The 16,693-nt window shown below is 40.8% G+C and overlaps 4 protein-coding genes across 4 annotated transcripts; 2 read left to right on the top strand and 2 right to left on the bottom strand.

Annotated features, from left to right (window-relative positions):
- Window positions 1-1,119: 1,119 nt before the first annotated feature.
- LOC144215717 (neurofilament heavy polypeptide-like) lies at window positions 1,120-4,456 on the top strand. The gene is made up of 5 exons (XM_077744813.1): window positions 1,120-1,803; window positions 2,350-2,470; window positions 2,536-2,735; window positions 2,809-2,933; window positions 3,017-4,456. The coding sequence occupies exons 1-5, from the start codon at window positions 1,186-1,188 to the stop codon at window positions 3,972-3,974; spliced, it is 2,022 nt and encodes a 673-aa protein (XP_077600939.1). The 5' UTR covers window positions 1,120-1,185; the 3' UTR covers window positions 3,975-4,456.
- Window positions 4,457-4,806: 350 nt separating this feature from the next.
- On the bottom strand, window positions 4,807-9,705 carry LOC144215716 (THO complex subunit 5 homolog). The gene is made up of 20 exons (XM_077744812.1): window positions 9,454-9,705; window positions 9,125-9,229; window positions 8,878-9,021; window positions 8,538-8,651; window positions 8,362-8,459; window positions 8,066-8,212; window positions 7,864-7,978; window positions 7,639-7,771; window positions 7,455-7,532; window positions 7,338-7,381; window positions 7,159-7,258; window positions 6,615-6,723; window positions 6,440-6,541; window positions 6,266-6,362; window positions 5,972-6,083; window positions 5,783-5,886; window positions 5,579-5,666; window positions 5,377-5,492; window positions 5,111-5,301; window positions 4,807-5,033 (listed from the first exon to the last, which is right to left on the bottom strand). The coding sequence occupies exons 2-20, from the start codon at window positions 9,221-9,223 to the stop codon at window positions 4,970-4,972; spliced, it is 2,055 nt and encodes a 684-aa protein (XP_077600938.1). The 5' UTR covers window positions 9,224-9,229; window positions 9,454-9,705; the 3' UTR covers window positions 4,807-4,969.
- Window positions 9,706-10,063: 358 nt separating this feature from the next.
- Window positions 10,064-14,600, bottom strand: LOC144215894 (tuftelin-interacting protein 11-like). The gene is made up of 15 exons (XM_077745093.1): window positions 14,352-14,600; window positions 13,891-14,113; window positions 13,629-13,800; window positions 13,385-13,541; window positions 13,108-13,235; window positions 12,852-13,013; window positions 12,536-12,727; window positions 12,093-12,272; window positions 11,886-12,020; window positions 11,722-11,825; window positions 11,482-11,650; window positions 11,137-11,380; window positions 10,908-11,050; window positions 10,674-10,839; window positions 10,064-10,567 (listed from the first exon to the last, which is right to left on the bottom strand). Exons 2-15 carry the CDS (start codon window positions 14,094-14,096, stop codon window positions 10,221-10,223), a joined length of 2,505 nt encoding a protein of 834 aa, XP_077601219.1. The 5' UTR covers window positions 14,097-14,113; window positions 14,352-14,600; the 3' UTR covers window positions 10,064-10,220.
- On the top strand, window positions 14,477-16,409 carry LOC144215896 (SRR1-like protein). The gene is made up of 7 exons (XM_077745094.1): window positions 14,477-14,694; window positions 14,901-15,066; window positions 15,158-15,198; window positions 15,277-15,464; window positions 15,536-15,634; window positions 15,708-15,859; window positions 15,940-16,409. Exons 2-7 carry the CDS (start codon window positions 14,924-14,926, stop codon window positions 16,190-16,192), a joined length of 876 nt encoding a protein of 291 aa, XP_077601220.1. The 5' UTR covers window positions 14,477-14,694; window positions 14,901-14,923; the 3' UTR covers window positions 16,193-16,409.
- Window positions 16,410-16,693: the final 284 nt, after the last annotated feature.

The following is a 16,693-nucleotide window of genomic DNA, read 5'->3' on the forward strand; positions in this document are numbered from 1 at the left end:
ACTCTTATGTTCTCCTTTATTCGCACCCCCCGTCTCAGTCCTCGGTCTGCCGTTTTTCACTTTCATCTTTTGCATCATTCCCCTCAGCGTCTCCATCCCGTCATCTGCATCCTACAAAATGATAATCCAAATTTTTTATCTGTTATTGTGTTTGATGTTCACTGTTAGGTACTTTAATAATTTATGTACACAGAAACAGGCGTAGCCAAACTACAGCTGACGGGCCATCTCCTTAGTTTTAACATTTAGATGGAGCTGGTCACTTAAAGAGTGTACAAACTGTGCACAATTTCAGTATTTTGTTGTCTAGCAAAGCATTTAAATAATCCTCTGTGATAAATTAAGATGTCTTGTAGTATTCTTGACTTTTTTGCTCTTTCGCTGGACATTTATTTTCTTTGTTTGACAAGTGAGCATCCTTTGTTGTAAAAGCATTGAGCGCAAGAATGTGAGATGCAGAAATTAAATCAGTATCCAATGGTACTTATCTGAAATCAATATAAAATGTTGTTGCTCGACATGATTTGCAGAATAAAGTCATTCAATTACAACAATAAATGATTTTACCTGGATTTGCTGACACATGGGAACATAAGAGCAGGGGAAAAAACAATAGGATATTTTATATTCATTTGCGTGCGTGTGAGGGTTGCAAGGCTCCTTGTGGGACTGCATGATGTGGATCTGCAAACTCACACTGCAGCACTTTAAGCATTGGCAGAGCACACAGCCATGCTAGGTCTTCAACAATTCATAATGCAGAGATCCAGCTCAACTTGAGTTGAGTCAAGTTATTTTATGCTGGTCCTGACGTAAAGTGTGGCTCTTTGACACACACTTAAAATGTTGACTCTGTCTAATTTGTTCGCCACCCCTCTTATATAGGAATCATACAGCACAACTTAGATGGAAATATTAATGTCCAAACTGTGAATAATGTATTGAAGTGGGTCTCATAGTAAAATGTGTATTTTGCCCTTAAGCAGTCATGACTAGATAAGGGCAAAATAGACATTTTGATATGAGACCCATTTGACAATAAAATCCAATGTACACAGATTGGGGAGGGGGTTATTTTGGGGGAGAAAGTGTGTCTACAAAAAGCTGTGATGCTGACTCGTGTCTTTCCCTGCCCTCGTATATAAAGCGGACGCTCACCCCTCTTTGCTGCAGTCTGACTCCATCATGAGTTTCACCATGGAAAGCCACTTTTTCGGCTCGGGCGGGCTTCGCAAGGCTCGCCCAGCTTCGGCGTCCTCCAGCGGCTTCCACTCGCAGCGTCGCCGCCTCGCCAACAGCCAGCCCTCCGGGGACACCTTGACCTGGGACGCGTCTAACAGGAGCGAGAAGGAGATCCTACAGGCGCTCAATGACCGCTTCGCCGGCTACATCGACAAGGTGCGCACTCTGGAGACCCACAACCGCAACCTTGAAGCCGAAGCGGCGGCGCTGCGACACAACCAAAGCGGCCGAGCTTCGGTGGGAGAATACTACGAGCGCGAGCTGGAAGACCTCCGGGGGCTCATAAAGCAACTCGGTCGCGAGACTGGACTCGCGACCGTGGAGTACGGACGCCTGGAGGACGACTTCCAGAGGCTCCGGGGCCGCCTGGAAGAGGAGGCGCGGAACCGGGAGGAGTTGGACGCGTCCGCCCGGGCTATGAAGAAGTACGCGGAAGAGTGCAGGCTGGTCCGACTGGAACTGGACAAGAAGCTCGGTGCCCTGGACGACGAAGCTGCTTTTCTCAAGCGGAACCACGAGGAAGAGGTGGCCGAGTTCCTGGCGCAGATTCAGGGGGCACAGGTAAGGAAGTGGCATTCCTGCACACCTGTGTAATTGTCCCTCTATTGAGCAGCTGTGATTTTATCTAAATAGAAATAATCTCCTCCATTTGTCGTTAAAATAAAAATAATTTCATATTTCTGTAGACCTTGATGTCCCAAATAGGAAAAAATTTACTGTTCCCCTTTTTAAAATTTGGAATGAGTTGAAGTCATAAAAATATGAATCGGCGATTCATTGATAATTAATTAAGTTGTCTATTAGCCGATTAATGGAGGAAGCCCAAGATTTATACTATGTATAAATATTTATGAGTTTACAGATTTAACACCCCTCCTAAGGAAACCATAGCGACGACGGGACCAGCAACACTGCACAGACCTATGACATTTCTGATTTGAAAAAAAGGAATACTATGTACATATGTCCAACCAAGAACACGTTTTGACAGTTTTCTTCCTAATACAGCAAACCCCAATGTATCAGTTAAAAAAAAATACCTGTTACTTGTACTACTGCGAAATACAGTAATACAAACTTCATTACTGCACTGACTTTCGTGTGCAGATGACATTTGACATGCCTGACATGCACAAAGTGGACGTGACCGGAGCCCTGCGGGAGATTCGAGCACAGCTCGACTGCCATGCCTCCAAGAATGCCACGCAAGCCGAGGACTGGTTCAAAGGTGAAGGGGATAATGTGTAGTTTCGGATTAACCAAACATTTCACATTCAACATTTGGTTTCATAGGGCGCATGGAGCGTCTGACAGAGGCAGCCAAGTCCAACCAAGATGCCATCCGGGGGGCCCAGGATGAGATCCTCGAATATCGTCATCAGCTCCAGAGTCGCACAATCGAGCTGGAGACTCTCCGAGGAACTAAGGAAGCCCTGGAGAGGCAGTTACTGGAGAGCGAGGACAGACATCATGAAGACCTCGATTCCTTCCAGGCAAGACCAGCACAAATCGCACAAGAAGATATTGTAAATGTGTGTGTCATATCATGTGTTGTTTATTCCGCAGGACACCATCAATCATCTGGACTCTGAGCTGAAAAAGGGAAAATGGGAGATGGGGAGCCAACTAAAGGATTATCAGGATCTACTGAATGTAAAAATGGCTCTCGATATTGAAATTGCTGCTTACAGGTTGGTTTTCTAACTTCCTAGTACAGTTGTTTTCATCCCACTTTTGGTGATCATCTGTGGTTCAACGTTGTCTCCAAAAACAGGAAGCTACTGGAAGGTGAAGAGAGTCGTCTTGTTTCAGGAAGTCCATATTTCTACCCGGATAACAGAATCTCAGTGCATTTGAAAGTGAAAGATGATAAAGTGATTGTTCAAGAGCAGACAGATGAGACCCAGGTCACAGAGGTGACCGAGGATGCAGAAGAGGATGAAGATGGCGAGGAAGCTAAAGAAGACGAGTTGGGAGAAAAGGAAGAAGATGAAAAAAATCAAGTAGAGGAAAAAGAGGAGGAGAAAGGAGAAGATGGAGATGAGCAAGAAGAGGTGATCAAATCGCCAAAGAAAGTTCCCAATTCTCCTCAGCCGAAATCACCCACCGAATCAGAGAAAGCTCCAAATTTCCCTAAATCCAAATCGCCACCGACCAAATCTCCCGAAAAGTCACCAGAATCCAAATCTCCGCCAAGCAAATCCCCTCGGCCTAAATCTCCACTTCCCAAGACCCCTGAACCACAGGAAAAGGTCAAGCCTGTCCCTGCTCCCAAAGACGAAACTAAAGAGGAGAAAAAAGACAAACCTCTACCAGTTAAAGACGAAACAAGGGATCCACCGGTTAAGAAGGAAGAGAAAGAGAACCAAAAAGAAACCGAGAAAAAAAACCATGACAACACACCCGACGCAAAGAAACCGAACCCAACAGTTGAGATTCCAAAGAAGGAAGAAACTCCAAAACCTTCAAAGCCTGCTGAGAGCAAAGCTCCAGCCTTAAAAACTAAAGATGAGTCTTCTAACATTGTTGCAAAACCCCCCACTCCTAAACTGTCTGAGCCAGAGAAAAAGCAGGAGGACAAACCTACCTCCAAAGCCGAACCTGAAAAACCGCTGGTTAAGAAACCGGAAGAGAAAAAGGAGACAAGTAAAGGAGCTGATGACGGAGGGAAAGTGGATAAATCTCCTGCCCCTGACCCCAAAGACAGAAAGGAAGAAAAACCCAATAAGTGATGAGTAAGGACCAAAAAAAAAAAAATACGGGTTAGAGCAGCCAGGAAATGCGCTCAATCATAAGCAATCTTTATTTCTATTGGCCCGTGTAGGCACCATTAATGCTAGTACCCCAGTAGCCAGGTTTATCAAGCTTTTAAAAAATGTGAATGTGACATTTGCCTTTCAATGAAAAGTGCATTTTCACTGTACTTGCACTAGTCTTCAAGGACAAATGGCCAGCTAAACATATTGAGCCCAAATATATTTGAATATATAGTATTGTACACAAATATGAATATATTTGCTATGATAGAAAATAGTCTGACAGACTTGGATGCTTATTGTGCACTTTATTTCTCTTCACAAATTGAGATGTCATTCCACTGACTTGCAATGCTCTGATGACTTTAATGTGTATAATAATCTTGTGACATGAATATATGCAACACAAAACAAAAATAAAGAATGATTAAAAACATGTTTTGGCTAAGGGAATGCTATCTGATGCTAAGCTTTGTTTAAAATCGGTCAAAGGAAATGTCTAGTTTTAGCTGTCAGTGGTGCAAACTTGCCTGCATTGCAGAGGAGGGGGTGGAGACGCTGCACCCGTTTCTCACGTCCTGCCAACATCGGTCATGTACAAATGAGGATCGGTGCGGCATAAAGTCACGATTTCCTTCACGCCACCACTACCACAACAGAAGCCATTGCTGGAATTAAAATCGAACTCAAAGTCGCTTGATTGAACTGTCCCATTCAACCTTGTCTAAGATCTATCCAATGAACACACATTCTATAAATAGCACTGCAGTGAGGTGTAGTGAGAATCTAAAAAAAGAAAACATTCCAATTTGAGAGTTTAAAAACGGTTCCAACCTTTATTTTCACCAAAATAAGGTTCTCTTTTACTTTCAAATGATTGGAATACTTCATTAAAAAAATGGTTTAGTTGATCTAAAATGCTTCCAATAGTTGGTAAGAGTAAAAATGTTAAAGGAATTGCAGGAATACTTTTAGCGATGACTGAAGAGGCCCAGAGGATGGTTGTATTTGAACGGTTTTAGACGATTTGGACCCCTGGGAAACAAAAAGACAACAAGTCAGAATTAAGTGGACATCAGAGAATGGGAAATTTTATTCTTTTAAGTACACACTTGACAGTACGGAGGCACATCTTTTCGCGAGGAAACTCCCGTGGTCCTTCCACGCCTTCATCCTGATCTTCGGTCTCCAGGTAGACATCCAAACAGACACACAGACGTAAAATCTGATTGGTCAAGAGCTGGTAGCCTAGACGTGGACCTTGTAGTTCCTTTTTGAACACGTTCACCTCAGCCTCCATGGCCTATAAACATAAGAAACATCTCTTAGCTTGCCTTTTTAGGTACAGGAGAACAATTTTATGTTAAAAGGGCTTTACCCTAAGGTTGTCATCAGTGCGCCCACTGCGCTCTCCCTTCCAACTCAGCGAGAGGGAGAAGAGAGGAGAGATTTCAGGGTAACGGGGATTCAGCACCACTGCGGCCCGGAGAGTAGCTATAAGGAAAAACAGAAAAATAACATTGATTGTTACATTCATATTTAAGAAAATCGTTTTTGAATCAAGCTTCAAAAATGGGTACCTGTGCCTCTTTCAAAAACTCCAGTAAAATACATATCAGTCTCTTTTGCCAGACCGGCATCAGTCACATGACGTGTAAATGTCAGATCCTAGAAAAGATATGCATTACTGGCATTACTAAAAATATAATAATCATAAAATATACAAAAAATAAATGCATAAAAAACACCTAAAACAAAAAAAAAGGCTAATTTTGAACACACACCACATACTCCTCATGCGTAAGGGTGGTCCATTGAGCTAAACGGGAAATAATCTTGGCTGGAAAGAGGTGCAGACACTCAGTGGTGACAGGGATGATGTTGTTCTCTATGAAGGGGAATAAAACAGCCATAATTAAAAGGCTCTTCACTTGGGCACTTTGTGCACATGGCTGATGGCAATATGGCTTTACCTAAAGACGCAAACTGCTTATGCAGAGCCAAGCGAGACAGAACTCGGCTTCTCAGAAGCTTCATGGTGTTCTCCATGTGGCTAGCACTTAAAGAACTGCCAACCAGCATTCCCTAGACAAAAATCAAGACATTAAACTCGCTGTTGGTGTATTAGTGTACAAGCCCTGTCCAAGACAAATTACTATTGCCTACTGCACCTGCATTCAAATGAATGAAGTCCATAATAAATGTAAATTCAGCTTTTCTGAAGCAAATCATGATATTGTAAATTTAATAAGCACACCAATACACACCTCTGAAGAATCACTTGGAAAATGTAGCCCTCCAAGATTCTGAACCCACTTGTATGGATGACCCAAATCATCCACATAGTCAGCAAAAGTAAGAATCCTGTAGATGCAGCAGTAGTTAAATGCAACTTCTATGTTTTTTTTTACCACTACTGAGAGGTATAATGGCCTCCTTACCCAACTTTATCAAACTGATAACGGTTGGCCGGATTGGGTGTTTCTCTTCCGTGATCGTTGGCGTACAAACAGCTTAGAAGGGTCTCAGATTTGACGAGCTCCCTGTTAAAAGGAGTTCCTGCTATAATGCATTGGATAGATGGGGGATTTCATTTAAACACAATCTTACACATACCCTGCACTGATGGCTGTGGTGAGGTCTGTCGATGCGGAAATCTTAGACTTGACTGTCATAATGTTGAGATTTATCAGGTAGTAGAAGAAGAGATTGAGGACACTGCCATCTGCACAGACAATTTGGTAGTTTATGACAAAGTCACCTTATTGTAACTGTAGAGTCCAAAAGCTGAACTTTGGATAGATCAAAATGCAGTTATATGTTTATATCCTTTGACCATGTCAAAGGCCACAGGATGTTGGCAGTAGACAGCTCAGCAGAGTTGGACAAAGAGAGCTCAGCAGAGAAAATGTGCTTACAGCACCTTGAACTGCTGCAGAAGCACAAACATGACTGTACCGCTTTCAACCCACTTCAGTTAAGTAAAGTCTGCAATGCAGCTCTCACAATGCGTTTTTATCTTTAGTCACCAGCAGAGGGAACACAGGGTTCAATAAGCCAACCTCCCCTATACACACTCGTTAGCAAAGAGATGCTTGCAGGGCTGGAATAGAGATGCTTGCAGGGCTGGAATCATTTCAATAATATATAAATGAGTTACCTTTACACGTCAGGTCAAAAGAGAGGGACAGTGGGTGCCTCTTGAGCATTTCTCGTCTCTTGTCATCAAGCTGACCTCCGGCAGTTGGACGTCTCCTCTTCTGTAAAAATGACACCGCTTTTACATTGCAATACAAAAACACAGGAAGATAACTGTGTTTCAGATGAGCTAAGACTCACTGTTTTTTCCTGCTCTTCTTCTGCATCTGAGTCACTGTCGTCATCTAGAAACAGTCAGTACAAAAGAAATTTAGAGTTCATTTGTACTAATTACGCATATCAATTGTGTAGTCTTACCTTGAGAATCCTCTGGGGGTTTGGACATAGCTTTGGCTTCATCCACATCTCCGCTAATTGTTACGCTCAGGTTCTTGTCTGAATGGGGGAAACAAAACATTCAGAATCAAACAGTTCTTAAAACGGATAGAAAACAGTACAAAAGGATCTGCTCAACACCAACGTGTCTGAGAAGATTCCTTACCACATGCTTGACCGTATGCATTGGCTTGAACAAAAAGCACATAAAGGGGTGGAGGCAGGTGCTGAGCAATCTCGGTGTGTTTCTGAGTCTGTTCAACGGGCACAGCCAGGTATTCTTGCACTGGGATGGAGGCCTTTGCAAAGAGGAGGGAACAAAAATCACTACTGCATTCTGGAAATGATAAAGGTGATAAGACAGAGTCAGAGCTACTGATACAACTTATACCTGCATTATGGCATTCAGGCCAGGCTGCAAGCTCCTCAAGTGTTCCTTCTTGACCTCAATACTTCTCTGGATCTTCTCCTTGGTGGCTTGAGACTGTTTGTAGGTCTCTGCCAATCTTTGTCAATCATCAAATAAACTTTCCGTTAACTTTGCAGAATTTATGAGCAGTGAGCATTAAGTGAGATGAACAAATTTTGACTACCTTTTCCTCTGTTCAAGCTCCCAGTCTAACCGTGCCAATGTTTGCTGGTGTGGATCATTTTTCGTGAGCTGTGGCCTGGAAATCTCCTGTGGTGCATCCTTGTAAAACTCTTCTTCAGTGACTAGGTCTATATCCTCATGCTTAGACCTGAGAGGGAAAACAAAGATGCTAATTATTATTTTTAATTATATCGGAATCATCCCGCAAACAAAAATGCAATGTCAGATTTTTCCAATATCGTTCAGCTCCACTCTGAAATGCGGTCTAATTTAAGGATTACAGTAGTTAGTGCTTACTTGAACTCCAAGCATTTACTGATTTCCTTCTGGAGGTGCAGTACTTCATACAAAAGATTCTGTAACTGAAGGTGCAGCACATCCACTTTCTGCTTAGCCTGTTAGGACAATACAACCATCAGTTTTGTTTTTCAACAAACACCAGCAATAATATGACAATCAAAATGTATACAGACTTCATGAGTCTGGTCTCTTCCTCTCTTTAGCCGCATGTGAGCCAGACGGTTAAGTTTTTTCAACGTCATGAAGTGGTTGCAGCTTTGCAAACGTTTTCGTTCAATCTCAGGACACTAAAACAAAAAAATACCAGTGCAGACTATTATTCATGTATTCATCTTTTGTACCACCCAGCCTCACAAAATGTTTGAGGGGGTGCGTAATAACATGATAGTTATGGTCACACTCACTGTGTTGACCCAAAATTACGTTTATAACCAGGTAGACATTTTGGAAAATCAGATAGCCCCTTGACCTTGTGATTCCACAATTAATTATTTTGGTAAATACAAATCTCACCCCCTCTTTTGCACCATTGGCTTTGAGCTCCTGTATTTCACCCATCAGCGTGGCCAATCCTTCACACGACTCTCTAAAATTGAGGAAGTCTTCCTCATAGTCCCTGCCATCGAGCTCCACCTCCTCATTGTAGACGCGTACATCCTGGAAATAAATCCAAAGTATAATTACGCACAAAATTATGCAATATTTATGGTACACACAGACCAGATTTTAGTGCAAAACGTCCCTGAACTTGTTTCATTACCTGCGGGTCAACATCGCCTCTGCCGCGCTTCACCTCTGGAGTTACAGCTTCGTTCCTAAGAACCTTTCCCTTTCGTTTTTTCAGGGAGTCGGAAGACATTTGTGCCTGGAAAGATTGTTTGTGTGGGAAATTAAATACAAACACAAAAAAAAAACTGATATGCAAGGCAACTATTGATCCCGGGATTGGCATCTTATTTAGCACAGGCACTAGCTACGTATTTTTTCAGCTACTAGCTCATCGACTTAAAAATAACCTTATCCAACCCAAATGAATGAACTTTAATAAATTATTTGACGCAGATAAGGCGTGTGCAACCCCTTACTTACCTTTACGCTGCGCGGAAGGGGAATTTATGGCAATCAAAAAGGTTGAATTATATTTCAGGTTCTGCTAAATGCAGACTCAAAGACCCGTCCGGAAGACCACGTACGTCACAAGAATGCGACTGTCTCGTGTTCATAAGATTAGATTTCTGCAATCTCACACTTCAAATACGTTCTTTGGCCCCTCGTCTGTCGTTTTTATCCAAATTAGAGGACTAAATTGCAACAATCGTATCCCAAGATGCTTTGCTTGGTGTAAACCACGGGGGGGGGGGGGGGGGTCATTTTGAATAGGTGGCGTCATCAACTAGCGACATGACATACAAATATATACTAGATACATACATATACTACTTTAATATACCAAGATCGTTAGTACTGAGTAATAATAATAATATACAATAATAAAATAATAAATGTTGTAAAAATACACAGCTCAGAGGTTGCGTTATGAATTCACATTAATTCATGCAACTCATGATATTAATTAGTATGCTATATGATATGTAATGCTAATCTTATATTGGAATAGCATTCTAAAATAAATTTCATTTCATTTTTGCATGACACTATCAGGAAATATGTCAAAATATACACAGAAATAGCCAGACTGTTATAACACATGATGGCAAGTCAGGAAAGTTTATACAAAAAGAATTTATATGCATTTCTACAAGATTAATGTAAAACATTGCTGAGCACTAATACTTTATGAAATGACACCAAATACAACAACTTTTTTTTTTTACTGTAACGGCCAATAGTCACATTCACTTTGCCATATCTATTAGACTCTGCAAAGATGTGGGCACCCATGTTTTTTCTCCTTGCACAAATACAACTCCTCTTTCTATGAAGATGACAATACGCCCAAATGTGTACAACTGTTTACCCTCATGGCGTTTAGCTACAATGGGCATAAACACAATGTTGTTCTCCTCTGCCTTGGTCTGGATGAGATCTTTAAAGTTAGTGGGTACACTGGTACTGGCAACCCTATGAGCGACATTCTCAGCATCCCGGCGCTCTTGCATGGCTTCATAGTGAAAGTCTTTTCTTCTCTCTGTCTGAGTGAGATATGCAATGTTCTCTCTTGCCCCGGGTTGCATATATCCACCTGTGGGTTTACATAGAGAACATGTTGGAGTAAGTTATCTTGTATAGCTCGCAACTTTAACCCTAGTTCATGGAAGAAATGTCTCTACGCATTTCCCAAAACCTACCAATTCCTGATGATACTGCACGATTCATGATGTTCAGCGCCTCGTTGAACTTATCTTTTATGATTGTTTGTGACAACAAGAAATCACTGAACATGGTCTTCCAACCGAGGTACCATTTGGTGATTTCCTCATAATTAGGACTGTTGCTCAACCACGAACACAGGACCTATCAAGAATAAATATAATTATATATATCCAGAATCATTTTTTAATTAGATGATAAGATTTTCATACTTGTAGCCATTTTGGAAAGAAGTTTTTGTCCAGCAGTGAAACTAGACTACTTGCGGATAGCATGCCCTCCCAGTCTATCACCCAGTGAAATGGCTCCATTTGCTGCTGGTGAGGATTGATAACCAGCTCTTCCAGACACAGAGCTGTGGAAGTCAGGCGGTGGTAAATACAATCAAACTTCAATGACAGAAACCACAAGAGGATATAAAAAAAGGACAAAGTAGATTACCTAGTTTAGGGATGATGTTTTTCACCATAAAAGCCTCCCATGCGCCAGGGCTAAAAACATCTTTCCACGGTTGGAGGATGAGGCGTGCTGAAGCATCACTGGGGTGCCACCGCTGCAAAGCATTAGCTAATTTGCTCCTAATGGGCGCGTATAGAGGCTCAAGACGTGATTGGAGCAGAGGTAGCCAAGGGTGGATCCATGAGTGAATGGGCACAGTGTCCGTTAAGGGGTTCCAACTATCGACCTGGTGTTCCCAAAACAGGTTCTCAGGTTGGTATACGTACTCACAGTAAAACCAATTTAAAATGAGGGATTTTCTTTAGAATAAACATAAATCTGTCTTGCCTCTCGCTGCAGTCGAGGTAAAATAAGCTGCTCGAGGAGGTGACCTGAGATCCAAGGTGGAAGAAGAGGAGACCACAGTTCAAGGCAGTCCACCATTGCCTCGACCATGCGAGGCTGCCAGCGAGACACGCAGGTTCTCATAACTGGGATCCATACTTCCCAAAGCAGCCTGGAATGATTTACGAGCGGAAAAGAGTTTGATGCAAAATCCATGACTCTTTTTATGGTGCCTGCTCTTACCTGTGGTAAGGGTCCATGTTTGAATCTTGCCCACCAGTGAGAAGGTTTCTGGATTCAAGAATTGCTCTCCACTTACCAACTTCTTCAAGGCAATAAGAAGTGTCCTACGGAAAAAAATAAAACTATTAAATCTGCATTATAAGGAGTCAAAAGGAAAAACATACCTTCAGTGGATCCCAGGAGAAAAGTTTTTCTTTGAGTAAAGGATGAACCACAGCTACTGCCAAGTCAGCCAAACCCATGGTCTTGTATTCTTCATAATAGTCAGTCTGCAAAGTCTCAAAGATGCGAGCACACTCCTGTAGAGAATGCAAATTGATTGGTTGTATTGAAAGAGTTGCGTGCTTGCCCAAAGACAATAACCAACGAACCTGCAAAGTAGGTCCTTCGCCTGGTGCCGTTTCTTCAGACGGGAAGCGCTCCACCAAAGCCAGCACAGCTTCCATTCTGCTAATGGCATTTTGCTCTTCTTCTAGTCTGCTCTGTAGCTCATTGGATTCATGGCTCAGTGACACAACCACATCTTTTTCATGCTGGAGGCGGCGAGCCGACTAAAAATGGGTCGGAATGAACAAAAAGAGATCCATAAAGTATTTACCAAGTATACTCATTGGCAAAAAAAAAATGTGTAAATATATATTTCCAGGCTGTTAAGTTTAATTTTCATCATTGCCCACTAAGCTTGTCGTGTGTGTATCGTAAGCCTGGGCGATAAACTGATTTTCAAAAAAACATTTTTAAAAGTGTGTATTATATATAGTTAATGATTAAAAAATACATAGAATTTTTGTTTTTGTATACTGTTCAAATGCACCTGTAATATGTCTTGTTCCGTAAGATCAATCAAAAGTTGGAGGTTATGTTCAAGTTCAGGAATGGCAAAGCCGGTTCCCTTCTGATCATGCACAGACGTACTGGGTGGACCATCTTCTGGAATGTTGTGCTTGTTGGACATCTGACTATAGCTGGAATATACCCGTTGCTCTCTTCCAGTCATATCAATGACCTACACACAGGACAATAAATCAAATTAATTTAACTTCACAATTTCCATGGGAGATACTTACTAATTTCCCACATTCTAGTATTGCTACTTGAGCAGTTTCTTTAAAAAAGGACACTGAAATTACCTTGACTTGTGCCAGCTCTCCAGCAGATGCTCCAAAGCTGTGCCCAGAAATTTTGCCCTTAGCTTTCAGTTCCTCTACAGTTTTGTAGGAGTACTTTGGTTTCTTCTTTAAACCAGTGGCAGCCGGATCTTTACGCCACTGACCTAGTTCCTTCTGAAACTCCTGAACAGACAGATGATTTAGAAGGTCGGGTAATTTTCAACATCAGGCAGTATTAAAAATATAGAATTAAATGACTAGAAAGTGTTCAAGTTACCTTTTCCTCCTCTTCATCTGTGTCAACTGAAGGAAAATCTTGAAGACTCTGTTGGGTACGTTCATTGCCGTAAGCACCCACAGCGCCCTTTCCTTTACGAACCTTTGCCTCAATAGGATTGATGATACCTAAAATGTTCATGTGGGAAATTTTATACATTGTCAACACCCAACACTTAAATGTAAGTATGAGGGATGTCCTTGATCTGGTCAAGAGATCAGAAATTGGATGTGCCCAAATAGGTGATCAGGACATCCTTGTAAGTAATTCTGCTGACCTTGTGCATTTTTTCCCAAGCCCCTTCCAGGTTGATAGCCCATTTTCTGCAGCAGTTTTTGTCCAATTCCTTTGGTGTGTTTCTCCCAGGAACCAATTCCTTGTCCAGACTGTATACCCCCTGCAAACCGTTGAGACTGGTTTCCATGGAAATTGCCCTGAAAAAAAATGTTGTTCCACAAATTACACTAATAGGGAATATATCCTGCATTACATAAACACTGATACTAAAAACTATTATTTACCTTCTGAAGTTTTTTTGTTGTTGACACTCGAGGAGGTTGTGGTGGTATCGAAGGACTGTCATCATCAGAATTATCAGAAGCCTCCTCTTCATCTTTTTGCTGTTTCTCGTCAGCTGCAGTTTTTCTTATTCCTGCACTCACAAAGTTCACTGGAGCAGTATAGTCTTTGGCTCTAGAAAAAAAACAACAATACTTGATTTAGTATTCTTATAACGTTGCATGGGTTCGCTTGGCTTGACATGTAAAGAAAGTTACCACTTACCGCTTGCCCCCAAAACTGGGTCTCTCATCCTCATCAGAGTCCCCTTGTGCCCAAATGCCATAAGTCATTTGCTCCTTGGTCTGCCTGTGTCTGCGGCGGTCTGGGTTGAACTCATTGGCCAAATCCCAATCAGTGATCTCAAATTTTTCGATATCGACACCTTCCTCCTCTGGTCCTTTCCGTCCATAAAGATGTGACATCGACATTCTGGAGCGAATGATGGCTAAAAAAAAATCACAAACGAGATTCAACAATACGGATACTTTACAAGTATGCCCTACGAACTTCCATCATATTATAAATAAAAAAAATAACATGAATACATTTTTGAAATGTTTAGTCTATTGGTAGACGCCATTGGGTATTTCTAATGACAAAAAAAATCACAAGTACAACGTGAAAAACATTTACCACCGATGAACATACCGTAATAACAATTCATAACTCATCAAGTACATTACCTTGTTCTTCAGAGTTTATATTATCATATTCTGTCTGAAGCTGTAAATAAGGCTCCAAGCTAACCTTTGATAGCAATTTGACGTTCCGTTCGGGAATACGTCCGATAGAAACAGCCTTTCCGCTTTCTCCAACTGTTTTGATAGCAAAAATGTCTTTCTTTATTTAATCAAGACAAAACATTAGACACAAAGCATTCAATTTAATTATATTTTAATTACAAATATACAATGTGTAATGCAACTAATCTTCTTAATTCCTAGTTATACATTACTCCGGAAGTAGAAAACTGGTGTTAATAAAAATAGTCCCTCGCGTCAAGCATTTCGAAGAAACTAAAGGCGTGTAAGTGGACACGATTTGCAATTTATTTCTTCAGATCTGAAATCTGCAGAAAATGACAGATTTATCGTAACTTTAAAGTCTTGCACTTGTCTGAAAATAACAACAATTTAATTATATCAATGTCATTTTAAAACAATGTTTACAACTCTATCTGGTCTATCATGGTCACGTGTTTACTAAAATCATATCTACATAATAATAATCAGACCCCCCCAAGCTGACCCCCAAGATGTCAGACCCATGTGGTGAGTGGCAGGTGCAACGTCGCCGAAAAGGAGCCCCAAGAAGTTTGAAATCGGCACAGATTTCTGTAGCACACTGCAATGAAGCACTGGATGTTGGGAAAACTGTTAAAAGAATCAACCAAATTGTGTAAGATTTGTCATATTCAATCAAACTAAAGAGAATACTTTTAGTGAAATAAATTTGTACTCCTGTGCTAATTTTGCATCATTCCTTGCAGAGCTGAAATGAGATGTGAATGCTTTTGGAAAGAATGGAAAGGTCAGTCCCTTCAATTCAGGTGACATTATGTCTCAGTATTTGTTCTATCAGAAGGCAAATGACTATTATTGTCTCCAGAACAGATGCTGTTGGCCGCATCATTAAATAAAAAAGACACCATTGTCAATATGGGCAAGCTGAAAGAAAATTTAGATGCCGATATTTGTCCACTTGAGTGTGTGTGTTATGGTTTGGGCAGCTTTTCCAACTGTGTGTCTGCTCGGTACCAGCTCGCCATACTGCTCCTTCTCCTGGATGCTACAAAGGTGAACTTTTACGATATGAAGAAGATACTACATCATATTCAAATATGCTAATTTGTATTTTTGTCTTGCAGATTCCATTAAAAGACTGTCTTGTTTATGACCCTGCTTTTTCCGATGGAGAAAAAGATGTACTCCGAGAGTTGGGTTTGACAGTACTCACAGACAATGAGGTGAGTATGCATAAGAACACATCATTATCTATATTTTCTTTTTTAAAAAAGTTTTTCATCATGTTATGTATAGGAAGGGAAACGACTGGCAACCAAACCTACACTCTTTTATCTCATACATTGTGGGAAAGCCTTGTACAACAACCTCCTGTGGAAGAACTGGAGTCCAAAATGTCTGCCGCACGTGGTTATAATTGGAAACAGTTTCAGTAGCATGAGGGAGAGGTTTGTACAACATATATTGGAGTGGAAGTAATGTGGTTATGTTATAAATTCATTACATTTATTTTTCTTCCTACCAACAGAATGATTGAGAGAGAATTCAAGCGAGACTACAGCTACATCAGCCGAGGAATGGATATGTGTGAGGAGAGGCAACTAAAATGCCCATCTCTTTTGACTGATGTCTTCAGCGACACTGCGCTCATTAGCTTTAATTCCAGCAAAATAAACTCTCTCAACCAGTCTACCTGGACAGCGCCACTGGAACCACAATATCAGCATTGCTCCGATTTGGAGATTGTACAAAGAGAATTTCGGAATGAAGAAAATACGTGATTTTTTAAATTCATTTAATTTGATCAATTGATGAGTGAATGACATTTTTGGTTATTCATTTGTAATTAATTGTAAAGCATCTTTTGAGCAAGTGTCTCATATGTATATAAATGTATTATTATTAGGATTTAAACAGCATAATTTTTACCATTGTTATTTTAATACATTTGTCCAATAAACTGGAGTATTGTTATTTTAATACATCTGTCCAATAAATTGGAGTATAATATAATGAATAATGAATCCGTTTTTTTAATTATATATTGGTTGGTAGTGATATTTACTTTGCATTTTAACCGTCAATGAGAAGTAGGCAGCAAAAATGGCTGTTGGGAAGAAGTCTTGGATCAGCAACGACCTTGGCAAAACAAAAAAACCTCTGAGATGTTTAATTTTTAATTGTGACTTCTAAATTCAAGTATTGACAGTTAATATTTCAGTTACACAAATCTTGGCATGATCTAGTGTTTCAAGGATAGTACAAATAGGTGTGGCTCCTCT

Source organism: Stigmatopora nigra, chromosome 22 (genome assembly GCF_051989575.1).
Source record: "Stigmatopora nigra isolate UIUO_SnigA chromosome 22, RoL_Snig_1.1, whole genome shotgun sequence".
Taxonomy (NCBI): Eukaryota; Metazoa; Chordata; class Actinopteri; order Syngnathiformes; family Syngnathidae; genus Stigmatopora; species Stigmatopora nigra.